This window comes from Jaminaea rosea, assembly GCF_003144245.1.
Source record: "Jaminaea rosea strain MCA 5214 unplaced genomic scaffold BDZ90scaffold_6, whole genome shotgun sequence".
Lineage (NCBI taxonomy): Eukaryota > Fungi > Basidiomycota > Exobasidiomycetes > Microstromatales > Jaminaea > Jaminaea rosea.
Window position 1 is genome coordinate 102,723 of NW_020289980.1, and position 24,815 is coordinate 127,537.

The 24,815-nt window shown below is 59.5% G+C and overlaps 11 protein-coding genes across 11 annotated transcripts; 6 read left to right on the forward strand and 5 right to left on the reverse strand.

Annotated features, from left to right (window-relative positions):
• Positions 1-68: 68 nt before the first annotated feature.
• Positions 69-1,241, forward strand: BDZ90DRAFT_279405 (family 2 glycosyltransferase; the record flags this gene model as incomplete). Its single annotated transcript, XM_025509170.1, has 3 exons — positions 69-130; positions 236-448; positions 533-1,241. The coding sequence occupies exons 2-3, from the start codon at positions 405-407 to the stop codon at positions 1,239-1,241; spliced, it is 753 nt and encodes a 250-aa protein (XP_025362228.1). The 5' UTR covers positions 69-130; positions 236-404.
• BDZ90DRAFT_167872 (hypothetical protein) lies at positions 1,242-3,553 on the reverse strand. Its single transcript, XM_025503658.1, has one exon. It carries the CDS (start codon positions 3,336-3,338, stop codon positions 1,338-1,340), a length of 2,001 nt encoding a protein of 666 aa, XP_025362229.1. The 5' UTR covers positions 3,339-3,553; the 3' UTR covers positions 1,242-1,337.
• Positions 3,554-4,090: 537 nt separating this feature from the next.
• Positions 4,091-5,204, reverse strand: BDZ90DRAFT_279407 (putative ATP synthase D chain, mitochondrial; the record flags this gene model as incomplete). The annotated part of the gene is made up of 3 exons (XM_025509171.1): positions 4,091-4,158; positions 4,238-4,689; positions 5,164-5,204. The coding sequence occupies 3 exons, from the start codon at positions 5,202-5,204 to the stop codon at positions 4,142-4,144; spliced, it is 510 nt and encodes a 169-aa protein (XP_025362230.1). The 3' UTR covers positions 4,091-4,141.
• Positions 5,205-5,634: 430 nt separating this feature from the next.
• On the reverse strand, positions 5,635-8,694 carry BDZ90DRAFT_232045 (kinase-like protein). The gene has a single exon (XM_025506100.1). It carries the CDS (start codon positions 8,582-8,584, stop codon positions 5,771-5,773), a length of 2,814 nt encoding a protein of 937 aa, XP_025362231.1. The 5' UTR covers positions 8,585-8,694; the 3' UTR covers positions 5,635-5,770.
• A 255-nt stretch (positions 8,695-8,949) lies between these two features.
• Positions 8,950-9,680, forward strand: BDZ90DRAFT_220077 (rotamase-domain-containing protein; the record flags this gene model as incomplete). Its single annotated transcript, XM_025504420.1, has 3 exons — positions 8,950-9,207; positions 9,283-9,395; positions 9,521-9,680. The coding sequence occupies 3 exons, from the start codon at positions 8,950-8,952 to the stop codon at positions 9,678-9,680; spliced, it is 531 nt and encodes a 176-aa protein (XP_025362232.1).
• Positions 9,681-9,964: 284 nt separating this feature from the next.
• Positions 9,965-11,408, forward strand: BDZ90DRAFT_226964 (NAD(P)-binding protein; the record flags this gene model as incomplete). The annotated part of the gene is made up of 2 exons (XM_025504732.1): positions 9,965-10,565; positions 10,651-11,408. 2 exons carry the CDS (start codon positions 9,965-9,967, stop codon positions 11,406-11,408), a joined length of 1,359 nt encoding a protein of 452 aa, XP_025362233.1.
• A 185-nt stretch (positions 11,409-11,593) lies between these two features.
• BDZ90DRAFT_168061 (DUF1212-domain-containing protein) lies at positions 11,594-15,620 on the reverse strand. The gene is made up of 2 exons (XM_025503660.1): positions 13,210-15,620; positions 11,594-13,125 (listed from the first exon to the last, which is right to left on the reverse strand). The coding sequence occupies exons 1-2, from the start codon at positions 15,376-15,378 to the stop codon at positions 11,779-11,781; spliced, it is 3,516 nt and encodes a 1,171-aa protein (XP_025362234.1). The 5' UTR covers positions 15,379-15,620; the 3' UTR covers positions 11,594-11,778.
• Positions 15,485-16,551, reverse strand: BDZ90DRAFT_167992 (hypothetical protein). Its single transcript, XM_025503659.1, has one exon. It carries the CDS (start codon positions 16,412-16,414, stop codon positions 15,863-15,865), a length of 552 nt encoding a protein of 183 aa, XP_025362235.1. The 5' UTR covers positions 16,415-16,551; the 3' UTR covers positions 15,485-15,862.
• Positions 16,552-17,450: 899 nt separating this feature from the next.
• BDZ90DRAFT_260112 (NAD-dependent formate dehydrogenase) lies at positions 17,451-18,702 on the forward strand (the record flags this gene model as incomplete). The annotated part of the gene is made up of 3 exons (XM_025508226.1): positions 17,451-17,459; positions 17,535-17,813; positions 17,896-18,702. The coding sequence occupies 3 exons, from the start codon at positions 17,451-17,453 to the stop codon at positions 18,700-18,702; spliced, it is 1,095 nt and encodes a 364-aa protein (XP_025362236.1).
• A 2,765-nt stretch (positions 18,703-21,467) lies between these two features.
• Positions 21,468-22,440, forward strand: BDZ90DRAFT_252046 (ribosomal protein 60S; the record flags this gene model as incomplete). Its single annotated transcript, XM_025507750.1, has 3 exons — positions 21,468-21,536; positions 21,957-22,194; positions 22,265-22,440. The coding sequence occupies 3 exons, from the start codon at positions 21,468-21,470 to the stop codon at positions 22,288-22,290; spliced, it is 333 nt and encodes a 110-aa protein (XP_025362237.1). The 3' UTR covers positions 22,291-22,440.
• Positions 22,441-22,711: 271 nt separating this feature from the next.
• BDZ90DRAFT_232050 (hypothetical protein) lies at positions 22,712-24,664 on the forward strand. Its single transcript, XM_025506101.1, has 4 exons — positions 22,712-22,944; positions 23,024-23,229; positions 23,302-23,642; positions 23,716-24,664. Exons 1-4 carry the CDS (start codon positions 22,813-22,815, stop codon positions 24,591-24,593), a joined length of 1,557 nt encoding a protein of 518 aa, XP_025362238.1. The 5' UTR covers positions 22,712-22,812; the 3' UTR covers positions 24,594-24,664.
• The last annotated feature ends 151 nt before the right edge of the window (positions 24,665-24,815 follow it).

Genomic DNA, 24,815 nt, shown 5'->3' on the forward strand with positions numbered 1-24,815 from the left:
CGCCGTGGGCGCGAGGCACGGACAGCAGCCAACGCGAGCCAACGGGAGCAACACTCGAGCTTACTTCTCACCATCAACCATCAACCATCAACTCGATCATCGACGACTGAGCCAAGGCGATTCAAGCTCTGTAAGTACCCAGCTTCTAGCAACGGCGTCTCTTTGTCTCTCCTGCCTCTACCGCGGCCTCTCGTGATGAACCAAAACAAAATAACAATACTCTAATTTTTTCCAGGAGCTGTCCCTTCATCGGGAGGCTACGACTACAACATCAACCTCTGACTTCTGCTGCGCTGCGTCTCGCTCTCAAATCGTCCGACGAACGCAGGCTGACCCATCCTCGTCCCACAATCTCTATAGCGCGCAACCGTCACTCTTCCCTACCTCTCCCTCCCCACCCGCACATGTCCACGATCCTCAACATGGCACCCTCGACGTCCAAGTACAGGTGAGCGAGCGCGGCGCCGCCGCCCATCATCTCGCTTTCCATCAAGGCTTACCTTACCTCCTCTCCTGCTCCGCAATCGCACAGCGTCATCCTCCCAACCTACAACGAGCGTCGCAACCTCCCCATCATCATCTACCTTCTCTGCACCACCCTCTCCCAACACAACATCGACTACGAAATCATCATAGTAGACGATGCCTCCCCCGACGGCACACTCGAAATAGCCAAACAGCTTCAATCCGTCTTTGGCTCAGACCGTATCATCCTCCGTCCTCGTACGGGCAAGCTCGGCTTGGGTACAGCCTACGTGCACGGCCTCGAGTCGTGCACGGGCGATTTCGTCTTCATCATGGACGCCGACTTCTCTCACCACCCTAAGGACATGCCGCGCATGATCGCTATGCAGAAGGAGCGCGATCTGGACATTGTGCAAGGGACGCGCTATTCTGGGCCTTCGACGGGTGCAGGCGTGTATGGGTGGAATTTGAAGCGTAAGCTCGTCTCACGTGCGGCTAACCTGCTTGCTAGCGTCTTCCTCGACCCCAAGACGACGGATGTGACCGGGTCTTTCAGGCTGTACAGGCGTCCATTGCTGCACAAGCTCATGAAGGAGGCAACGAGCAAGGGGTACGTCTTCCAGATGGAGATTCTGGTGCGCGCTCGCAACTTGGGGGCTACGATTGGGGAGGTGCCCATCACCTTCTGCGATCGAGTCTTTGGCGACTCCAAGCTGGAAGGAGGTGAGATCGTCGGGTATGGCAAAGGGGTGTGGAGTCTTTGGAGGGCTTTCTGAATGAGCGAGTACGCACAAAAGGGGAAGGAGGGTCGAAACTTGTATCATACCAACGTCGTCATGACGGCGAATCAGTCAAATTGCACATCTACTTCTTCACGCCCCTCCGCGGCCCGCAGCACCAGCAGCAGTCATGGCCACCAGCTTGGCCAGCCCTTTGCCCAGATGCGCAGCATCGTTGAGGAGCACGCGCATCTTCGCTGCCCTCTCCAGGCTGTTGCCTCCGCCAGCGCCGCCCGGTCCGGACGAAGAGAGGATGACAGCCGCCGCCGAGGCGACCACAACGACTGCTGCACCGCCAAAGAGGAAGAGAGCGGTTGACGTTGAGGGGAGACCACGAGAGGTGAGATGGCGAGGGGGTCGCTTGCCCTTCTTCGAGTCGGTCATATCATTACCCTCGTAGAAGTCTGCTTCAGAGCCTGGTGGGGTCGGATAGGGGTCGAGAACCACATCATCCATCGCAGCGGCGGCCGCCTTCTTGATTGCGGCCTTGTCGTCCGTCGATGGAGGTGACGGCAGGCACTCCTCTGCTTGAGCTTCGCAGGTCGACCAGTCCTTCGGCGAGGTATCTTCTTCCTTCAAGAGTGGCGAGGTCGACAGGACTGACTTTGGCCCCATGATTCCCTGCCATGGCGAAGGGTCGCCATGCTCCTTCTTGAGCTCTCTCGCCCTTGTCAAGACACGTTGCAGTACTTCCTCATCCTCCAGTCGGAGGGGCAGCTTGCTGAGCGAGTGGTGTAGCATATCTGGGTCATCCACCTCTTCCTCCTCGCCGTCCTGCTTCAACTTGGCCTCCAGTACCAGCGCAGCCAGCATCCACAACATTGCCTCGGGCCCGTCCAGCAATAAGGTATCCACCACCCTCTTACCGGCCTCACACTCCGGCGCGCCAGGCACATCGTGGCTCAACAGCGTGATGAGCCAGCTAAGCGCGAAGTAAGGCAAGCCGCCCGCTCGCTCCACCACGTCGTGGGCGAATATGACATCGGCACGGCGAACAATGTTGCGAAGGGTCTTGAGCCAGCCGAGACACGGTTCGAGGGAGGGGGCCATGAAGTCTCGCAGATAGAGAAGGGTAAGTCGACGTGTGGCGAGGAGGGTGGTACGGAAATCTTGTTCCGATGCCCAGGGGTTCTCATGTGTCTCTGCTTGCTCGACGACACTGGGCACGAGTACCTCCAGTAGGATAGACACAACGTCGTGGTACCCTTGATAGTAGCTCAGCCCTTGGCTTCGACGGAGAACGCCCACAATGAGGTCTTGCAGCTGCCGTCGCCTCGCTCGGCGGTAGGGTGTATCGGGGAGGCTGACGAAGCTGCGACGCACGTCTAGGTCTACTTGACGCTCGTCGCGGTGTGCGGGGAGGGAGGAGTCGTACGTTGTTTCGAGGGCGAAGAGGGACGCAGAGGAGGATGAGGCATGGTTGAGGTTATTGTGACTGTCGTTCGCAATCTTGTGGGTATCGACTTCTCTGCATTTTGCAGCGCGCTTACGGTCACGCTTCTTCTTGCTCTTGTATTTGTTCCTTTTTGGCGCTTGCTCTGCATCCAACCCATCACCAGCATCATCGATTGCCAGCTCAGAAAACATCGACTCCTCCAGTAGCCTCGAGCCTCCTACCGAGGAGGGCTGGGTAGTCTGCGTCGCTCTTGACCGTGAGCTCGTGGACGTCGCAGCTGATGTGGCCACGGAGGATTCATGCCCACCCCCAGTGGTGCTCCCACTGCCGCTGCTGCTTCGCCGGCCGGAGGAGGGACCTAGGTCGACGAGAGAGTCGTCGAGGCGAGGGCCGGGGCTGACGACGGGGGATTGGCGTTCGCTGATGGTTGAATGGTCAATCGCAGCGGCTTTTGCTCCTCGCGTTCGTTTGCTGCGCTTGCTTTCCGCTACATGCCAGCCATCTGACGGTTTTCCGTTGCTGGTGGTGGAGCTGTCTACAGACCAGATGTGAACCTCGTCATCATCCCTCCCCTCTTCTCGTTGCACAGCGCTTCCATTGGCCAGCGACGAATCAAAGCTCGCCCGCCATCCGTCTGAATCCATCGTTGGATGTCCGGCTTCGCCTTCGTCCTCGTCTCGAGGAAGTACGTAGACCATGCTACTGGATGTGTCTGCTGATGTGTCGCCCGCAGCTCCCGTCGGTGCCAAAGAGGAGGCGGAGCCACCATGCGATGCTTGACGCTGTTGCTTCTTCCCTGCTGTTGGCGCTACTTTGCTTGGAGCGTAGTACGGTACTCCAAGGGCCAAGAGCCTATCAACGGACGACACGATCAGCGCCGATCGTCGGGGCTGTATGCAGCGTAAGCGCCTACTTACCAAGCCCGTCTTCTCGTCTCAGAATACGCTCGTCTGTCAGAATCACAGCCCTCCATCTCTCCTCTCTTCAGCGATGCAATGGGCGCTGTCGCCTGGCCGCCTGACGATGATGACGACGCGAGTGTCTTCCCAGTCACGCCTGCCTCCTGGCTCTCTCGCTGCTGCCTCGGGATGGTAGTGATGTCCGGCATTTCGAGAGTGTGGTGAGGAGGAGATTGACGCCCTACGCGGCTAGCTGACGGAGCCTTTTGACGGGCGGCCGATGACGATAGGAAACGGAAACAAAGATCGAGGGAGAGTGACGAGGACGACGAGAATGACCAAGGAACGCACGGACCTGCGATTTCTCGGTCCAGGGTGAGAATGAAAGCTTCGATGCTCTCATCATCGAATCGAGGCATTGCCGAATCTTCACAACAATCGTATCGTCTTCAAGCAATACGTCGAGCTGGCAGACTTTCAGCGGGAACGTGTCTGCGCCGTGTATGCCGTCCATCCGTCACGCGGGGAGATTTCGATCTCTGAGATTTCTACTCGTATTGCATGATATCCCACTCCAGCGTCCAGCTTCATCATATCTACGCCTAGATGACGGAGAGGTCTGTGGAAGCAGGAAAGAGGGACAGTCAGTCTCTGACTGATGTGCAACACTGCATCCGCTTGCGCTTGCTCGCACTCACTTCCAAACTTCTCCTCGTAACCGGGCGTGCTCCACTTCCCCTTCTTGACCATCTCCTCGACCGTCTTCCTGATCTCCGGCTTGGCAGCGAGGACATCGTCGACCGTGAGCTGCTCAAAGGGCCTAGCCGACTGGATGTTGTCCAGCGTAGCGCGCAGGTCCTTGAGCTCCGTCTGGATCTTCTGCTCGGTGGCCTTTGCCTGTTCCGAGGCCTTGCTCTCGAAGGCGTCGATGGCCTTCATCTGGGCAGAGACGTCGTATGAGACGGGCTTGAAGTCGCTGATGATCTTCTCGGCCTGCTTGACTACGTCCTGGTTCTTGAGGACGGAGCGGTAGTGCTGGAAGTCGACGTCCGTCTTCTGCGACTTGAGCGATGTCGCGAGGCGCTTGGCATCGTCCGAGCGCTTGCGGAAGGCCTGCAGCTGGGCGGTGGTGTTCTTGCCCAAACCGAGGCTGGCGAGCAGAGGGGTCGAGGGAAAGGGAGGCGTCAGTATGACTTGATTCGAGTGCGAGTTGCAGCCTGTCCACGTCCTTCAGGCATGGCCCCTGACGTCGATATGCCCACCAAGCCCCGTGATCCCTCTCGTCGGGTCAGTGCAATGACTCGGAACTGCCACAGCATACCTCTCATCGACATTGACTTGCTTGGATGTCTAGGCGCTCCATCGCTTCTGACCCTCTCTACCTTTCCATCCTCGCGCCCTCATATACGTCTCTAGACTGTCCCCACGTCTGTTGAATATGTCATCTTAATGGGCAGCATTGCCGTTTCAACAATCCGGCTGCCTCTTTGACTTTGACAATCCTCTCATACCTCCGAATGCTCAACCCCATCAAATGGAATCCCTCCAGGCCCCTGTTCCCCGTCGCCTTTTTGTACGCTGGAGCAAGCCCGCCTCATCCTTATTGCTGGTCTCGCATACTCACGACTTGAAGATCTGCGACCACTGAACAGACGAAGAGGCCATCTTTGCTACTGAAGAGTGGTGGTGATAGTGATCGTGGTGGTGGTAGCAACGAAAGACGATGGAGGAGTCGACCTTCGCAGCAGGCGGAGGCTGGCCTGGCCTAGCCGCCAGTCGAGTCCAGCGTCCACGCTCGTCCGTCCACGAGGAAAGCAGGGCTGCCCGCCCGCCAACAAGCCGAGCCTGAGCCAGGCGGGGCGGGGGCGAGCCAGGCAGGCAGGCAGGCGGACGGCGGTGGGTGAGTGCGCGGGAGAGAACGGAGAGAGCGCCGAGAGGGCAGAGGGCCCATGACTTGGGGGAGGGGAGCTCAGAGCCCGGCAGGGCGAGGAAGACGTGCTCGTCACTACCAGCGAGCGCGACGAGGTGAAGGAGCTGCTGAGCAGAGCGATGGAACACTGCTTTGCTAGGCCATGCAGAATCAGGACAAGAATGACGGCAGTCTCGTTGCGTCGAGCTTTTAATTGACAAAGAGTAGAATTCGAAGAGAACAAAGAGGAGCTGCTACAAGCCGAGAGCCTCGTAGCGTCATAAAGGGTATCAAGACAAAGCAGCGGCCAGCACGCCGCGCATCAGCTTCTCCCTGCAGCGACAAAGCTTTGCTTCCTTTGCAGGACCGCAGTAGAAGCTGGCATGGATCCACCCGTTGCGGACGTCACGGCCGACGGACGTTGCCTCCTCGCTGCGCTGCTCCCTGTACTGCTCGTCGAAGTGGCCGCACTGACCGGGGCGCTCCTCACTACACCGCTGGCTGAGGGCCTCCTCCCACCGCTGACACCACCCTCTCGATCAGCGCTCAAAGAGGGTCGTGCCGACACCGTCTGCCCAGCAGTCTGTGCAGCCGCCACCCTTTGAGCCGCGGCCCTCGCCGTAACCTGCTGCCCAAACGAGGGACGTGATGCTTTTGTGCTCGCTACCGTGCTGCCTGTTGCGCTACTCGCCGGTACCTTGACTCGCGTCGCGCGAGCAGCAGGCAGCTTGCTCTCCAGGTTGGAGGCCTTCTTCTTGAGAAAGGGCGAAGGAAGCTCAGACTCGTGGGAAAGGTCGTAGAGCGCAGAGGCATTTGCTGCTTCGTCTGCCGCGTGGAGGGAAGTTCTGGTGGGCTGCGCGAGGGATTCATCGTCCCACGATGCTGGCTTGAGGGCCTGAGCGGGTGCTTGACTGCCCTTCTTGCCGAGGGCTTGATTGCCTTCGTCGCCGTACTCGCATCGCTGATCGTCCTGATCCTGCTGTTGGAGCACATTTTGCTGATCGATTGTCAACCTCCTCGCACGCTCAACGATGCTCTTCCTCCTCTGCCTCTGCAAAGCGGCCAACAGGGAGCCCGTCGCACCCTCCTCCTTGTTCTCCTTGTCTCCCCCGAGAGCCGTACCAAATGTGGCATCTCTCATCGACACATCCGACCCGACGGTAGCCACGGACGTGTTCGCAGCGACACCAGCGGCAGCGCGCTCGCGCTCAAGGAGACGAGCGACACTTCCTGGAATGCCAGAGGGGACCGGTGGAGCGGGAGCGAGGCGGCGTGGGGTCATGTGGGTCGTCGCTACTCCAGCATTGCCCACAGAGGGAGCGGTCTCGTTGCGGAGCCTCGCCGTGCTGGTCGTGGCGATAGCTGAGCTGGCGATGCCGGCTTGCCTGCCGATATTTCCCGTAGACTTGCGCGTAGTGAGAGGGCGATCGGTCAGACGGCGTCGTGACGGCGAGGAGGAGAAGGAGGAGCTGAGTGGCGCCGCGGATGAGGTAGCCGTGGGTGTAGGCTGCTCTGCTTCTGCTTGAGGTGGAGCGCTGGCTGCTGCCTGTCGTGTTGATGAGGAGGCCGATGAAGGCGGCCGCGATGAAGCTGCGTGCGTCGATCGCCTGGCGCTACTGCTGGGTCGCGAAGCTCGCAGCGAGGCCGTTGTCGGGACGGCCGGTGCGCTTCGACTGCCACGGTTGTTCTCCTCGCCCCGATCATTCTCTCCACCGCTACTACTACTCTCGGCTGCATTGGTATCGTACCACTCGTCGTCCTCCTTGCTGGTCCGCTCCTTTGCAGTGGTCAAGCTCGTGCTGGCCCGCCTGGCTGTGGAGGCTCCCAACTTGGTGAAGGAGATGGACCGACGTGATGCGCCCTCCATGCTGACGTCGCTCATGTTGGATACGCGGCGAGCTCCAATGGAAGGTCGTACAGGTCTTGCCGGTGTTGATCGAACGGGAGCCTCGTACAAGGGCCGGTGACTGCTGCCGGACCCTGCCGTACCCTCGCCGGCGTATGAAGACAAAGCGCTCGCTTGCTGTATGTATGCTTGCACGCGCCTGTCTACCTCACTCTGGGCCCATGCCTCCATCTCGGCCTCCTTGACGTTCAGTCTCGCCTCGCGCTCCCTGAGGCCCCTCTCTAGCTCCTTCAGATTCTCCTCCCACTCAAAGAGCTGCCTGCTCTTTGTCTGCTCCTTCTCCAATATAATCTGATGCAAGTCGCGCAGCTCAAAGCTCCGCAGCTCGTTGCGCACTTTATGGTCCTGGAGGAGCTTCTTAGTATTGGGTCGCTTCCGAGGATCAAGGTTGAGCATTTGGCGCACGAGATCGTCGAGCTGCCGTGAGTAGCCGCGAGGAAGGGAAGGCACATGGCCCAGCTTGATCTTGGCTGTCAGCTCCGCCTGAGAGGTGGCATCGAACGGAGGACGAAGGGCGCACAGCTCGTAGGTGATGCAGCCTAGCGCCCAGATGTCGGATTTGGCATCGTAGCTTGCTCCTGTTGCTAGCTCGGGGCTCATGTAGTAGGGCGTGCCCACGTAGGTGCTGGCAAGGGCTGTACTTGCCTCGAGCTGCTTGGAGAGGCCAAAGTCGCCAAGCTTGACGTTGTGCTCCGAGTCGAGGAAAACATTCTCCGGCTTCAAGTCCCTATGCAGGATGGACGGGGTGATTCCCGTCCCCGTGTTCGGATTGACCGGCATCCCGTTGTGGCACGCATCGAGAGCGCTGACCATCTGAGCCAGCTTAGCCCACACCACCTCCTCCGGAATCGTCGTCTTCTCCCTCCTGTTCCGCTTGATCAAGCTTCCCAGATCTCCACCCTCACAGAACTCCATGATGATGTGCAAGATGCCAGCACGCTCGTCGTGGATGCGCTCGACGTACTGGACGATGTTCACATGGTTGAGGAGGGAAAGAATGCGGATCTCTGACAGGATTTGGGCCTTGTCCCGTTCCGACATGATGCTGTAGTCAAGCTCCTTGCGGGCAAAGTAGGCCCCATCGTTTTGGCGTTGGACCTTGAGAATGCGACCAAAAGAGCCCTTGCCAATGACGGCGATGTCTCTGTAGGCGGACAGGGCCTGGCGAGCTGAGGACGAGGAGCCGCCGACCCGTGGAGCGGTGCGGGCGGAGCGTTCTGCTGATGACATATTCGCAGCCGAGTCAAGATGATGATGGGTCTTGGAGGAGGTCAGACAGGGCTATGGCGTCGCCATCACCATGCGCAGTTGTGTGTGAAGTGGACGTGAGTAAGGGAGAGTGGGCTGCAGTTGCTCAACTCTCGTAGAATCGCAGCCAACTCGGCAGTCAGTGTTGGTCTCTCTCCGTCCGTCTGTTCGTCGCGCCACGCGAGGGCGTCAAGGCCACACAAGTCACGCTTCGAGCGAGCAAGCAAGCGGGCGGGCGGAGCGAGAGTCCGAGCGACGACCGTGCGCTGCTGCTGCTTCGACGTCGAAGCAAAGCTCAGCCCACCACCGCACTCCCCACTACCAACAATCATCTTACGCACACAATCATGTCATCCTGGGAAGTACGCTTCAGCAACAGTCGTCAGCTCCCCTACTTCTACAATGCAGGGACGGGCGAGTCCGTCTGGGAGGCCCCTGCTGGGCTGTCCAACGAGCAGATCAAGGCTCTGCCTGGAGCTCATCACCTCGGAGGCGGAGGCGGAGCTTCATCTGGTGGTGGTGGAGGCGGCGCGCCCAGTAAAGTGAGGGCTAGCCACCTGCTGATCAAACATAGGGACAGTAGGAGGCCGAGCAGCTGGAAGGAGGTGAGTGTCGCGCAGCGACCGCCGGAAGAACGCAGTATGGAGTCGGGATTGACAATATTCGCCTTGCCGCGACAGACGAACATCACACGCTCGCCTCAGGAGGCAGAGAGCATCCTGCGCGAGCACATGAATGCTCTCGGATCCAACCCGACGACAGAACAATTTGGACAATTGGCATCGATCCACTCGTGAGTCGCCGCCTTGGGCCCTTCTCCCAACTCATCCCACTCACTCACCAACTCCTGCTCACGCCCCGCTCTTCACCCGCCCTTTCCTTCCCCCCCCCTCTCTCGCTTGCATCGCCCATTGACAGCGACTGCTCGTCAGCTCAGAAGGGCGGCGACCTTGGCTTCTTCTCTCGAGGTCAGATGCAGAAGCCTTTTGAGGATGCTGCCTTTGGTCTTCCCGTGGGCGGGCTCAGCGGTGTGGTGCAGACGGACAGTGGGACGCACGTTATTATGAGGACTGGGTGATGGCTCGGTGAACAGCGTCTATTGCAGAGGAGAGGAAAGCTTCACTTGACGAACACAAATACAAGCTCGAACGTCGCCATCTACGATCCACCCTAGCCTGGCGTGACTTTGAATGCCTCGCAGGCTGGCGTGTGCGCTCGTCTCGGCGTCTTGACTCGCCTCGCCTGCGCCGCTTTGGCCGCCGTCGTGCCGGGCCGTGCAGCTTGACTTCTTCCTTCGTTCCTTTCTTGCCTAACTTACACCACCGCAACAACAACGATCGCTCTGCTTTGATAACGACGGCCATGGCATCGCCCATTCCAGTCTGTGTAGTCGGCTACGGCTCTTCAGCTCGCACCTTCCATATCCCCTACATCTTGTCCATGCCGCATCTCTTCCGCCTCCACTCAATCCAACAACGCCCCAACTCTACCTCAGGCCCGCCTGCCTCCAAGGACCACCCGGAGATCGCAATCATCCCTTCATTCGACGAGGTATTCGCCAGCCTCCCCAAGCCTGGACTCATCGTAATCAGCTCAGCCAACTCGACCCACTACCCTTTCGCGGCCCAGGCCCTGCAAGCCGGGTACCACGTCGTAGTCGAGAAACCCATCACCTGGCGTCACTCGGAGGCTCTGCACCTCGCTCAGCTCGCCAAGGAACAGGGATTGGTTTGCGCATCCTTCAACAACAGGCGATGGGATGGCGACTTCCTCACTGTGCAGTCCCTGCTGAACCCACCTGCGAGCAAGCCCGACCAACCTTCTGCGCTCGGGACGGCCACCTATTTCGAGTCAAGGTTTGACCGCTTCAGGCCGTGGAGTAAGGGAGGGTGGAGGGAGGAGAGTGGCTTCAATGAGGGTGGAGGGCTACTTCTGGACTTGGGAAGCCATTTGGCTGATCAGCGTGAGTGATCTGTCGCCTTGAGGAGGCCGAGCTTGCACCTCATCTCTCTGACTGACATCTTTCCTCGTAACAACCCCGCCCCCAGTCCTCACCCTGTTCGGCCCTCCCTCCCACCTGACTGCCTTTGTCCGCAATCAGCGTGGTCAGCTTGCCCCTCGCGTAGATGACGACTTCATGATCCTCCTCTCCTACCCTACACCTAGCAACCCCCTGCCACCCTCAAGCCCAGGCTCCGGCACACGTCTTGGGAGCGGTCTTCGCGCCCTTCTTGGAGCCACCTGCCTCTCAACGCACGTAGACGGCGAACAGCCCCGTTTCCGCGTAGAGGGCACTCGCGGTTCATACGAGAAGCGTGGTGTGGACCCGCAAGAGGCGCAGCTTAAGGCCGGTCGAAAGCCCAACGACAGCAACGATGAAAGCTTTGGGATGTACGGTACTGAAGATCCGGACTCGGTGAAGCTCGGCCGTCTCACCACCAGCACCGATGCCGGGCAAGAAGCCATGCCTGCCGACCCGACTGCGGGAAGGGGGAAGGCCACAGCTCCCGTTCAACCACGCTTGGCGACGAGCGATGTGCCCACGCTGCCGGGGAGGTACGACGTCTACTGGCAGAATGTGGGGGACGCAATACGCGCTGCTGAGGCCGCTCGTAGCGGAGGAGCAGAGGCTGCTCATGCTGCCGTGCAGGCTACGCTCGAGGTCAAGCCGGAGCAGGCGGCCGACTGCATTAAGCTGCTTTGCCTGGCGAGGAAGAGTAGTGTGGAGGGACGCAGCGTGAGGTGGACCGAGGAGCCTGAGCTCGACGTCAAGGAAGGGAAGGAGAACGTACTCTACTGGGACTGAGGATGAGGGTTGAAGTCTATGAAGAGGTTGTATTGAATAAATGAAGTAAAGACGAGTCTATGAGTGTATGTGCGTGCTGTTTTCGTGTGTGCGAGGCAGGGGCGAGGCGGCCATCTAGCACGGTGAGATGGATAGGGAGGAGGAATGTCCTTGAGCAGGGGAAGGAGGAAGAGAGAAGAGACCATGGGGCGTCTCGTATGCTACGATATGAGAGAGAGAGTGAGGAAAGAAGCTCTGGCCGCCAGGGCCATCTATAAACAAAGAGAGCAAAGGGGAGGCGAGGAAGCCGTCTTGATTGAGGGTCATCGGAGGCGTGAATGTTCGTATGTGATGAGGGTCGCAAGGTGCAACGCTGTGAGGGCAGGCTGGCTCAGAACGAGAAGAGGCCACCCATCCTCTGCTTCCTGCCTCCAAGAATGTAGGCCAAGATTGTGGATGCGAACAGCCCCACAGTCAAGCCCAGTGCGACCTCGACCAAGGACTGAGCGACGGTGAACCCGGAGTTGAAGTTGCTCGTCGAGCTATTCGTCGTGCTGGCAAAGTTGAGCAGTCCACCGTTGGAAAGACCAGAGGGAAGCTGGTACAGCACACCCGTGACGGCCACGACGTAGGATCGCCCGTCGAAGATGCGGCCATAGATGTTGGAGAGGATGCCCACGGCCAGCGATCCAAGGGCAGACGTGATGTCCTGCCTACCAGAGAGAGCTGGAGCGGTAGAGGCGAAGTGATTGCAGGCCCAGCCTGCGCAGGCGATAAGCACCATGGCAGGGAACTCCTTTCTGTTCACCTTGGCCTGGTTGCGCAAGGAGAGACAGGTCGAGTACATTGGCACGGTGAGAAGGGCCCAGATGAGGGGCACGTTGCGCTGCCACCACACGTCCGGATTGTGTACCGAGTCGCAGGTCGAGACGGAGCCGCGATTGTTGGCGCCGGAGAAGAGGGCCCAGAATGAAGAACCGATGGAAAGGCCGAAGCCGAGGAAGAGGGAGTAGATGATTGCGTACACCAACCTGACCGAGCCCGCGATTAGGTTCTTGGACTGCAGCTCCAAAGAGCCAGAGAGGACGATGAAGCCAGGCAGGATGAGGACAATTGCGCCTGATACTACACCTGCATAGCAGAAGATGCCCGTGGAGGCGACAGCCGAGGCGATGAAGGAGTTGAGCGATGCGAAGACGATCTCAAAGACGTTGCTGAACAGCTCCGTCGTGATGACCGACTGGGAAAAGACGAGGAAGGCTCCGAGAGGGAAGGCCATAACCGCATCGATGAAGGAGCCGTTGAAACCCATGGGGCCGACGCAGATGAAGGAAGAGCAGAAGCCGCCAATGACCACCATGGGCCATCGCCCAATGAGTGGCTTACGGCGCATCAGCTCGTCAAGCTGGGCAGACGCCTCGCCTACGCCGATCTTGTCGTGAATGACATTCCAGTAGATGGTGTGCATATCAGTCAGCTTGGTGAAGTCCAGCCCACCGCCCTGCTTGATGAACTTGGTCTCCGACGTGTGCGTCGCATCGTCTCCGAATGCGAAGAGCATGAGGTTGGGCAGGTAAATGCAACGACAGTTGATCTCGAGGACGCGGGCCGTTTGCTGGATCTGCGTCTCGATGCGATGCGTGGGGGCGCCAAACATCATGAGAGCACGGGAGAGCTTGAGGAGGAATTCTTGACGTTGCAGAATGGCCGCGACGTGCATTGTGATGAAGATTTCCTCCTGAGAAAGCGGTGTGGGAGAGGACAATGGTCAGCAAACATAAGAAGCGATGGGGTCTTGTTGTGCACGCTCTGTACTACACACCTTCTTCCTCTTGTCCTTGTTGCGCTTCTTGATCTTACGCTGCCACTCCGCCTTGGCCAACGCAGCATCCTCTTCCGCGCTACCGAAGTAGTCGCCACCGTGGCCGTTGGCACTGCCAACATCGGGTGTGTTCACGGCAGAAGCGCCCGTCTTCCACGTCTTGAGAGCATGGAAGCCGTGGCCAGGGATGTTGAGAATGTTGCCTGAATGCTTGCGTGTGTGAGTGGGAGCAGAGTAGCCATTGGCATGGCCGTTGCCGCCGAACTTCTCCGTCGAGGGGGTCACAGCCTGCGTCTCAGACGAGGCATTTCCATCGGGTCGACCCATGACTACACCTGGTGAGCTGGGCGAGCGTGGACCTGGTGTGCCCGGTTGGGATTGGCTGCGGCGAGAGGGGCGAGGTGCGGCGCTCGCGACCGCTTCGGCGGTACGCTTGAGGGTCTTTGCGTTCATCTCGGGCAGGAGGTAGCGATCCAGAGTGTAGCCAGGTCGCTTTGGGTTTGGGCCGAGCTGAGCATGGTAAGGGCTAACGGCGCCGATGAGATTACCCGTCGTGGCGATGAGGCCACCCACGACACCGCCTGCGGATCGGGAGGCTTTGGGACGCTCGTCGGTCATGTCTTCGATACCGACCTCATTTGCGGCAAAGCGGAGCGACTTGGCTGCAGCTTGGCCCGCAAACTTGGTTCCGCCAGCGAGAGCGCCTCCAGTGGCGAGAGAAGGATTCCAGCTCTTGCGACGGTCAGATGGGGAGGTGGTGCCGCCACCAACAACGGGACGTCGTTGAGGGTCAGCCACGGGCGCGGAGCCGGCTGCCATTGCTGCGCGGTTTTCGTCTTGCAGACCGTTGGCCACCATCTCGTTGAGACGCTCGCCACCGCCACTCTCGGGGGTAGTTGCGCCCATGGAGCTGACGCCGCTGGATACGGCGGTACGATCGCGTTCCTCGCGCTGCTGCTGCTCGTATAGCTTGAGAATGTTGCCCAGCACGCCACCTGCATGGACTGGGCGCGCATCAAGGTTGGCTGCCGTATCCATCGCGTCTGGCGTCGAAGCCCCGGAATCAAGGTGGCGACGGTTCTTGCTGGGCATGCGACCGAGGCCGGCTATGACCTCAGGACCTTCATCGTCTGAGTCTGCAGCCTGGCCTCGCATGAGTTTGTGGGCTCGGATGAGTTTGGCAGCCTCGCGCTCATACTTGGAAGGCTTGGTGCGTGGGCCTTGACGAAGACCGCTGGACGTTGTGACGGGTACGCTCTTGAGGTTGGTGGGTCCGCCTTCCTCGTGCGGACGAGTCTTTTCGGACGATTCTGCCGCCTCGGGATCCTGATTCGGCGACTTGACGCGGCCCATGAGCGTGCGTAGCTTTGCCCATCCGGACACGCCTTCTTCTTCTTCGTCGACGCCCTTTTTGCGTCTTGGCTTGGCTGGCATACCATCCACCTCACCGGCCATGAAGTCGATGTGGTCAAGATCTGAGTCCGCTGCAGCATCGTAGCTACCAGAGTCGGATGTGCCACCTGGCGTGGAGGGACCAGACACGGCCCAGTCTGGCGTCTCACCGCCTTGGTAGCGACGAGGTCGTTGTCTGACGGGTTGAACAGCGGCAGCAGCAGCGTCACCGCCCTGCGACTCGTGGCGTTGCAGCTCGCGTTGAAGCTCGAGAAAGGCACGATTGTCAAGTCCCTCCTCATCGAGCCCATGAGCACCAGTAAGTGCCAATTGCGTTGGCTGAGCAGGCTGAGGAGCTTTCTCCGGTTGCGGGGCAACGGTCATTTCCTCTCCGTGATCGTCATGCTTGTTGCCGCCGCCGCCGCCGCCGCCTCCTCCTCCTCCCAATCGTGACGATAGATGAAGAGGACCGGGATGATTGGCTCGCAGCACTCCGCTGGGATTGCTGGCGCCGCGTACGACTACGGTGGGTCCATTCTCGCCGACTTGGATACGTCCTCCACTAAGCGGCTGCGCGCCGCCCCAGTGGACGTGGCCTGCTGGTCTCCTAGCAGCGAGCGACGAAGCTGACTGTTGCTGTTGTTGTTCTCCGCCGCCGGCGGTTGCTGTTGCTGCTGCTGTCGCATCGTCGAAGGCGGTATCAGAGGTCTCTCCCGTCTCGTCGGCCAGCATCGCGGCCTGTCTGACCGTCGCGTCGTGCTGCGTTTCGTCCGCCATATTTTGGCAGCGGTGGTCAAGACCAGTCTTGGGAGGTCAGGGTGGCGGTTGTGAGAGGTGGGACAGAAAGGATGGTGATGAGGGTGCTGTGGAAGGAAAGTGAGGTTACACGAGGCGGTTAGAGGAGCGGCGGATGGTAGTGTAGTGTGGAGAGGAAGGACTGTGATTGAAGGATGGTTCGCAGTAGCACAGCTAGGGGTTGACTGACGGCGGCGGCGAATTAAGCTGCCAGTCGTGAAATCAAGGCGCAGCGGCAGCGAGAGAGCAGCGGCAGCATTGCCAAGGCAAGTCGAGATTGCCACGCGAGTCGACGGGTTGGCAGCCCGCCCGCCCGCCAGCTCGTCCGGCAGGGCTGCGATGGCCATCATCCAGCGGGCGGCAGGGCCGGTGCAGTACCTCGATCCCGATCGATCCCTGTCAACGATGACCCACGGCCATGATCCCTCTCGTGTGAGCAAACGGCAATCGATCCGTCATCCCAATGTCATTCTGCCCTGCCCGCAACAGCAAAGGCAGAAGAGGGCTCCTCACGTCGCTCTGACGTCGTCTCTGCCTCACACGACACCTCGGCATCTTCGTGCCGCCGCGCCGCGCCGCTCGATTCGACTTTGAGCAATCGGCATGGCTGCAAGACACAGCACACCACGCCACGCCACGCTACCTCCACTCGAGAAGCAGCACCCCTGCCCTCCTTGCTGCGATCATGCCATGTGAAGGACAGCTCACCGTCGGAATCGGATGCGAATCTGATGGGGACGATGTGAGGCAGAGAAGGTCGAGGGCGGGGTTGCGTTGAGATGAGCATCGAGTTCTGGCTGAATTCAGAGCGGCGTAGGCGTAGACGGAGAGCTTGCCTGGCTCGCTGCCCTGGGCTACGGTCGATATGTGGTCTGAGCGCTGGTCTGAGCGCCAGAGACATTCGAGTCGACGAGGTTGAGACAGAAGCTCTTGATTGAGAAGCAAGTCTCTCTCGCATCTCTTTCTTATCGTGGACGGTACTTTGTGATGACTGAGCGGCCACGAGTCTGTGACGCATTCTCCCACTCCACCCCCACTCCTTCTTCAAGCCGATCCCATCGATAGCTTATCGTCCCCACCTCTTCAGCCGCTCTGTTCAGCCGACAAAGCCGCCCAACAGCCGCGCACGACCATCGAGGTATGGCGCTATGAGAACGTCTTGAGCGAGACGATGAAGCGGGGAAAGTGAACTCTGCAGAACGGATGCCCGTTGGTGGTTAGGGCTCTACGAGGTGCATCGGTCACAAGAAGGTGACGGCGATCCAGCGGGAAGAAGGTCCGCCCGCCCGCCCGCTACGCCGACGGATCAAAGCTTGAGCTCAAGGCCGACGCGGCGACCGCGAGACCCCACCGAACGTCTACCTCGCTCGATGGGAGGGCAGCGCTGGCCCTATCTCGTCGACGACGTTGGCCTTCTCCCTCTGACGCTGCTCCACTTGATTCGATCTCATCACTCATCTCGTTTAGCATGTTTTCGTCGATGCGAAGTGGGGAAACAAGGGCGGGTGAGGCGGAGACGGCGAGTGACGTTGGAGGTCCTTGTTCTTGTCCTCGTTGAGAGCTCGCCGCCTTAGTGTGCGGGGTCGCCGCGGCCAAGTCGGTTAACGCGGCGGCGGCTTGCATCGAGAGTTGACTGTGTGGCTGGGTGCTTTTGACTGAAGGGCCGCCTTGGAGACGAAGTGATGGCCGTCTCGAGTTGGGATGCGGGGCGGCGATTGGGGCCCGTGCACTGGACCGCGTGACGAGACGAGCAAGCTTCCTCTCTCTCCACAACCCCCTCGCACCTCTGCCTCAGTGCTGATTGCTGCTTGCTGCTGCGCCATCGCTCTTCCCATATAGCGTCGGCCTTTCGACGAGGGAGCTACGACTGCTTCACCCCGACCCAGAGAACAGACGCCGCCCAGACCGTCTATAAAGCTCTCTTTGCAGCTGCCGCCCTCTTCGTCTTCCAGCCCTCAATGCTATTTGCTCGATACGCTACACCCCTTCTTCGTCGAACAACTGCTACCGCTATCCAAGCACCCCTCCGCAACTTCTCAACTACTCGAGCTAATATGGTCAAGGTGAGCACACCACCAGAACGCAGCGTGCTCCTTCGCAAGTGGCGCTGACTTCCCCGCTCCTTTGCCCTCGCACAGATCGTAACTGTCCTCTACGACGGCGGCAAGGCTGCTCAGGAGGAGCCCAGGCTCCTCGGTACCACCGAGAACTGCCTCGGTCTCCGAGAGTACTGCCAGAAGAACGGCCACGAGCTCATCGTCACTTCCGACAAGGAGGGCGCCAACAGCGTCTTCCAGAAGGAGACGACTGGCGAGAACGGCGCTGCTATCCTTGTCTCCACGCCCTTCCACCCGGCCTACTTGACCAAGGAGATCATCGACAAGTCACCCAACCTCAAGCTCGCCGTCACTGCTGGTGTGAGTGCTTGGTGATCCGCAGATCCCGATGGCATCCTGTCGCCCGATGCTCACACCTGTACCCTCTCTTATCGCGTGCCAGATTGGCTCTGACCACGTCGACCTCAACGCTGCTGCCTCCAAGGGTATCACCGTCGCAGAGGTCACCGGCTCCAACGTCGTCTCCGTCGCCGAGCACGTCATCATGACCATGCTCATTCTCGTCCGCAACTACAACGTCGGCCACGCCCTCTCGATGCCCGGCGGCAGCTGGTCCGTTGGTGAGGTTGCCCGCAACGAGTTCGACCTCGAGGGCAAGGTCATCGGCACCATCGGTGCTGGCCGTATCGGCTACCGTGTCCTTGAGCGTCTCGTTCCCTTCAACCCTTCCAAGCTCTACTACTACGACTACAATGAGCTCCCCGCCGAGGCAGCCAAGAAGGTCGGTGTCGAGCGCGTCCACGACCTCAACGAGTTCCTCCAGAAGTGTGACGTTGTTACCGTCAACTGCCCACTCCACGAGGGCACAATCGACCTGATCAACAAGGACAACATCAAGCACCTCAAGGGCAAGTGGCTCATCAACACCGCCCGCGGAGCCATCTGCAACGCCGAGGCTGTGGCTGAGGCCGTCAACTCGGGCTCTTTGCTCGGCTACGGAGGTGACGTGTGGAACAAGCAGCCCTTCCCTGAGAACCACCCGTGGAAGGCAATGGTTGGGCCCAACGGTAGGGGTAATGCCATGACTCTCCACACCTCGGGCACATCGCTCGACGCGCAGGCTCGCTATGCCAAGGGAACGATCGAGATTATCGACAACTTCCTCAACAACAAGCCTCAGCGAAAGGAGGACCTCATTGTGGACGCTGGCGGATATGCTACGGCCGCATACGGACAGAGGAACAAGTAAGGAGCTTCGTGGGCATGTCTGCTGTCAGCGTGCGTTGTGCGCTGAGGGGCGGAAGTGGTCCCATGCTGCGACTGCTGCCGGGCAGTAGGCGTTGACTCCCAGTCTCGCTCCTTCTATTCCCGCTGTCGTCTCGTTGCTCGAAATGAAAGCCATATATCACCACAAAGCTGAGTGTGCTCTGCGACTGCCACGTGTATTAGCATTGATTCGCCTCTCTTCATGGACTAGCTTGGGTCGTACAAGGGAGATCAGAACATCGTTGCTTCGTTCTGCTCACTTCCGTTCAGCGAGGCCCGTGCGTACACCTTCGCCCAGAGTCACAGCATCGATTCGGAGGACTCAGGCCCGACTACGCATGCACAGGGTCACTCACTGGTCCAGCTACGTATCTGCATGCAGTACTGCCGCCCAGTACGCGCTCTTCTCGACCTTGGCACCGTCTGTGCGCTCTCATTCTCCATGCGTACGTCGAGGCGTGGAATGGGAAAGGAGAGGGACCGCATCAGCATCAGGCCTAAATACACCCGGACACCGTGTGACAGAAATTCAGAAAGTACACACAGCAAAGGTCACCCTCGCTCACCTCAGTAAGTAGAGCGAGTCGGCATGAGGTAGATTTCTCGTCTTGGGCTGGCAGACTTCCAGTACTGACTCACCTCGAGGATCGGATGTCTTACTTGGCACTGCCGTGTGGCTACCTGTGTCGATTGAAGGTATTGCGAGTGCAGGTCAGGTCGGTCCATTTACCAGCTTACACTGCCTTCGCCCCTCGCCGTAATCAGTGGTCATCGCACCTCATTCGCCCCATAAAGGGCGCTCAGGAGAATAGAGCTTTAATCTCGTGCACAGGCATCATTATAATCGTCATTGGAGTCTGATACGCGCTGCTACTCACAGAGCGTGTGCGAGTCCTCCCGCGCACCGTACAGCCCTCCTTCGCGCTGAGACCTCACCGTGTCGAGGCCGCAGCAAGTGTAACGATGAGACGTTCGAGAGCGGGAAAGCTGCAATCCTCGGGCAGAACATCGCAAAGGGTAAGAGAAGTGCGGAAACCGGCGAAGATGGTAAGAAGGGAGGATTGAGCCTCGCTGGCGCGGGCGGTGACAACGACGGCGAGACGTGGACGGCTGGAAACGGCGGCGGCAGTGACCGATCGGCCAGGAACGAGGCGGGACTCAATGATGCCGCGCACAACGAGCCAGCCAGATGGGAGCGGACTCACTCTCACTACAGCGAAAATGGACTCGACATTTCCAACCTGCATGGGATGGTGTGACATTGCCAGAAGGATACGGTCACGGCGACATGACCCGTGACACCGCAAAGCATTCAACATCGTGCGGGCATGCCGACCCGAGTCATAGGCGTCCGCTACGATCTACCGTGAGTGTTGCATGCATCCATTGTCCGGCGCAGTGTCTGCTTCGCGCCATCCAATGATCCTCGTTCACGCGACCAGGGAGGTATGCGCATGCAAAAGAGGAGAAGTAGCATCAGCCCCGATCTTGGTCAACTCAAGTCGCATTAGTGGCTCAGATGATGTCGGCGCGTTGTCCGTACGTCTCTCTCGCTCGCTCGTGGCAGCGATGCGAGTCGGTATGAGGTGAGAATATCGTCATAGCCAGGGAGGCAGGGTTTGCAGCGCACACTCACGTAACGAGTCGGAGTGACGCTGTGCTGTCAACGCGCCAATCGTTGACAGGCCTCCGATGGGTCAGTCTCGTGGGATGTTTGGAGGTTCAATCACTCCATCGCTGTGACCTCATCGGAGCGAGAGACCTGGTAGAACGCCACAGTGACGCGGTCGCGGGCGAGGGAGACGTAGGCAACGTATAGAACAGGAGGTGATGCATTGAACGTTTCAAGGAGCCTAGGTCTGCAAGCATGATATTTGTAGGCCAATCACGCTTGCTGCTCTCTCACTACCATCTCTTCTTCGAGAGTGAGGCACAAATTCGATTGGCAAATACGAGTCAACCATTGCGGCGTCGTTCGCTGGGATGATCGGACCAGCCTGCTCTAACCGAGTCGTCTGGAATCCGTGCGCACCTTGATCGACTGGCGAGAGGAGTCAGACGCTAGTCTACTCGTGTTCGCCCGACCTCGTTGCACGGCGATGCGTCCGAGACGTCAATGAATGTTCAATATGAGGATGCTTGCTCGCACCCATGGCGGCAAAGCTAGACTTACGCTAGGAGAGGATGGCTGAGGTGAGTCACAGTGAGTCTGCGGCATTGCCGGGACGGAGTGGCCACAACAGTGGCGTGAGGCAGGCACACCTCGTCAATACAATCAGCATCATCACTTCGTCATATCCTACTAGGTCGAATCGGCCACCTCGAACGGATGGCAGGATGGTGAATGACGAGAGCCCGAAAAGAGTGTCGCCTGAACGGAGATTTGGTCATCGCTCCTCCTTCCTTTACGAGCAGCATGACTCATACCGAAGCGGTCGTAATAGTCTGTCTGCGTTGCTCGCTATTAGTGGCGCCAATGCCCGCTGTGCACCTCTCGACTTTCGCGAAGTTGAGGGGACATCGTATGAAGAAGTAGCTGTTCTGTCGGCTCCGAGGCTTCCGCCCTCATTGCGCGCTGCGGGTTCGTCCCGCAATTTTGCCGCCCAGCACCGGAGCCACGTGGACTGACTCTCCCGGCGAGCTCTGGATGGCTGGGCGGGCGGGCGGACGTCAAGGCTAGTCCAGCACACGGGCTGCTCTGCTCTCCTTCCTCTTGTTCACCACCAACACCCTCACACATCACCAACAATGGCCTCTTCCGACCTCGCCTCGACCTACGCTGCCCTCATCCTCGCTGACGAGCAGCAGGAGATCACCGTGAGTATGCGTGCTGAGATGCACCGCATAGAGTCAGAGTTGGGACGAGGGACGGACGAAGGTTGGGAGGAACGAGGGAGAGAAGGAACGAGATGAACCAGGACGCACTGCGATGCGCATGGCAGCAATCAGAGAGCAGAGTTAATGACGGAGGAAAGAGTGGCTGGTAAGGACGGCTAGCTCTCAAGTGTCGGAAGATTGCATCTTGGTGTCTCCAAGCGGTGCGACGGCAACCAGGAAGGCGCCGAGGGGGAATGCACAGAAAGCGTCAGCCTTCCCAAACGTCATCGTCGGATGGCACTCGCGGGAGGAAAAGGGGTTCTGACTCAGGAGAGGGACACATTCGCTTCATCATCCGTCCCCCACAACGATCGAGCAACACCCACTCACACGCCTATTCATGCCGCCTCTCCTTCGCAGGCCGACAAGATCGTCTCCCTCACCACGGCTGCCAACTGCCCCGTTGAGCCCATCTGGGCCACCCTCCTGGCCAAGGCTCTCGAGGGCAAGGATGTCAAGGACATGCTGAGCGCCGTCGGCTCCGGCTCCGGTGCCGCCGCTGCTGCCCCCGCCGCCGCCGCTGCTGGCGGTGCTGCGCCCGCTGCCGCTGAGGAGAAGAAGGAGGAGAAGAAGGAGGAGAAGGAGGAGTCGGATGACGGTGCGTGCGCGAGCGATTGCTGCGAAGATGGCACCGTGCGTGCTGCTGACTTGCTCCCAATCTCGCACAGACATGGGCTTCGGTCTCTTCGACTAAGCGTTTGCCGCAATCAAGGCAGCAACGTCGACCACCACGACCGAGCTGCCCAATCCTGCCGGCTATCGTCTCATCACCTCATCATACTCTGTAAAAGTACTCTTCTTCTACATCCCCTCTGTTGCGCCAGCTCCCATTCAGCGGCTGGAGGGCGACCCGCCTCTATGTGCGACGTCGTTCGCTCGCAATACACAGAGATCTCCGACCACGAAGCGCGGTGTGATGATGCACTGAGTGCCGGCCGTAGTGACAGTACTCTGCTGAGGCTTTGTGTGATGTTGCGTTGAATGAAGGTGGCCATCGATGTGGTTCCCGTAGCCGTCTTGCCTGCTTCCCGCCCGCCTTGCCGCGTAGAGAGGCGCGTGGCTGCCAGTCCGTGTCTCCGACGTCAGCCTGCGTTCCACGAAAGTCGCGTGCGTCCTGCATTTCTCATCTCCCCAATCAATTCGCTCATAACATCTCCATCAACTCAGGCGCTGGCTCTCTCCTCCTCTCTTCATCACCACTGCCAGCTTGCCCGCCATGTTGCGAGCAGGCGGAAGCTCCAAGTGGCAAGAGGACGTGCAGGACGTCGGCGACCCCTCGGACTGGCTGGGTGGATCTTACGCCTTTCTCAAGGAGCTCGATGGCACTTTGAGATGCGAAATTTGCTCAGTGAGACGGCGAGAGGGTGGTGGAGAGTCCAAAACTAACTGCTCACTGACGCAAACTGCTCATCGCTGCGCTACGCCAGGACATCCTCCGCGCTCCCGTCTCGATCAAGAAGTGTTCTCACGTCTTCTGTTCGACCTGCATTCGCGATTACATCAATCAGCCGTCCGCTCCCGGAGCGCCGACTGAGCGGCCATGTCCAAACTGTCGACAGCCAAAGGTGTACGACTCGGAGCTGGTGCCCATGCCGCAGCTGGAGATGGCCGCGGAAGCCTGGAGAGGCGCGAGGTGCGTGGGTCGCGGCGGGAGGTGTTAAAGATCGAGCAGCAAGCGAAGGGCTGACTCGCCATTTGCTCGCAGGGCTCATCTGCAGCGCAAGGATACCGAACAGAGGGCGGCAGCGGCTCGTGTACCAGAAGCAGGCCCTTCTGAACCACCACCGCCCCCGGCCTCGTCGAGCAACGGCAAGAAGAGACGCATAGACGACGAAGCTGCGAACACTTCTACGACTCGGGTGACCCGCAGCTCCTCCTCGAGAGCAGCTCGAAAGGATCGTGCAACCTCGCAAAGCGACGCTATTGAGATTGACGATGATAGCGACGAGGACTGGAGCCCAGCGAGGGAGACGGCTTCACCGGCGAAGAATGGTGCGAACGGCAAGAGTGGGACACGGCCGAAGGACAAGGAGCAGGAGATGGCGCGTGAGTGCGCGCACAAACCCCCATGCCAGCCTTGACAGCTGCTCATTCACATCTGCCTTCCCCCCGTCCGCAGCGTCCTCCGTCGTACAATGTCCCATGTGTACGCACGACTTCACACTCTCGGCCCTCAATCGGCACCTTGATACACCCGGAGCCTGCAAAGGGCCAGACGGGCCACCGCCGAGCGATAAAGAGCGTGGCTTGGCCGCCATGCCCGCTGGTAGTACAAAGAGCTTCGGCGGCTGGTTCTCTCGCAACGGCACTGGCCCTCCTTCTAAATCCTCATCCTCCTCGCCCTCGTCACTGGATAACGCCACCAAGTTGAAGCGTCCGCAATACCAGCTTCTCGCTGAGAAGGCCCTACGGCGTCTCTGCGAGGATGCCGGGCTCTCCACCTCGGGAGGGAAAGCCACCTTAGAGGCGCGACATCGTCACTGGGTTGATCGATACAATGCGAATTTGGATTCTGCGCCGAAGTACAGGAAAGGTCTGGGCACGCTTCGACGAGAGCTGGGCGAATGGGACAGAGAGCGGGACAGGGAGGAGAAAAGGGCCAAGGCTGGGGTGGGAGCAGGATCAGGGAGAAGCAATGGGGCTGCGTCGAACGGTGCAGGCTCGGTGGGCGCGAGTGAGGAAGAGAGGCGAGCGTACGCTGCGCAGCATAAGGACCATTTCAGGGAGCTGGTAGCTATGAGCCGCCAATCTGCTTTCAAGCAGCAGGGGAAAGGTACCCCGCCTGCGGCTACTAGAGAGGAGCAGGCTGATCGCAAAGAGGACGATGGCGAGGAAGGAGAAGAGGCCAAGCAGCGAGAGGAGAAAGCGCCAGCGATAGAGCCTGTTGAAGCTGTAGCCAAGGAAGGGCCACCCGCCAAGCCCAACGGCCTCGCAGAGCTCGACGAGGGGGAGTTCTTTGGAGGCGAAAGTTGGGAGAAGGATCTCGAGGAGTCATGAGGGGAGCAAGCAGCACATCACATTGTACCATTAGCATCTGTCCCTCAAACACATCACATCATTGCTGGAAGGTGATGCAGGATCGGGCCATGCTGCATGATTTCTGGTATTCCGCGTCCGCGTCCGCGTCTCCCGGAGAGTTGAGTGAGCGGGGAGTGGAGGCGTGTGTTCTGGTCTGTGGCTTGACCCTGATTTCGGCAGACTCGGCATCGTGGGACATTG

What these genes read in the sequence shown, in the direction of transcription:
- BDZ90DRAFT_167872 (XM_025503658.1), bottom strand. Translation starts at nt 3,338, where the DNA reads ATGGTCTACGTACTTCCTCGAGACGAGGACGAAGGCGAAGCCGGACAT.
- BDZ90DRAFT_232045 (XM_025506100.1), bottom strand. Translation starts at nt 8,584, where the DNA reads ATGTCATCAGCAGAACGCTCCGCCCGCACCGCTCCACGGGTCGGCGGC.
- BDZ90DRAFT_168061 (XM_025503660.1), bottom strand. Translation starts at nt 15,378, where the DNA reads ATGGCGGACGAAACGCAGCACGACGCGACGGTCAGACAGGCCGCGATG. An exon ending in ACAAGGACAAGAGGAAGAAG is followed by an intron (nt 13,126 to 13,209) that starts GTGTGTAGTACA and finishes CCGCTTTCTCAG; the next exon opens with GAGGAAATCTTCATCACAAT.
- BDZ90DRAFT_167992 (XM_025503659.1), bottom strand. Translation starts at nt 16,414, where the DNA reads ATGCGTCACAGACTCGTGGCCGCTCAGTCATCACAAAGTACCGTCCAC.
- BDZ90DRAFT_232050 (XM_025506101.1), top strand. Translation starts at nt 22,813, where the DNA reads ATGTTGCGAGCAGGCGGAAGCTCCAAGTGGCAAGAGGACGTGCAGGAC. An exon ending in TGAGATGCGAAATTTGCTCA is followed by an intron (nt 22,945 to 23,023) that starts GTGAGACGGCGA and finishes GCGCTACGCCAG; the next exon opens with GACATCCTCCGCGCTCCCGT. An exon ending in CAAGGAGCAGGAGATGGCGC is followed by an intron (nt 23,643 to 23,715) that starts GTGAGTGCGCGC and finishes CCCCGTCCGCAG; the next exon opens with CGTCCTCCGTCGTACAATGT.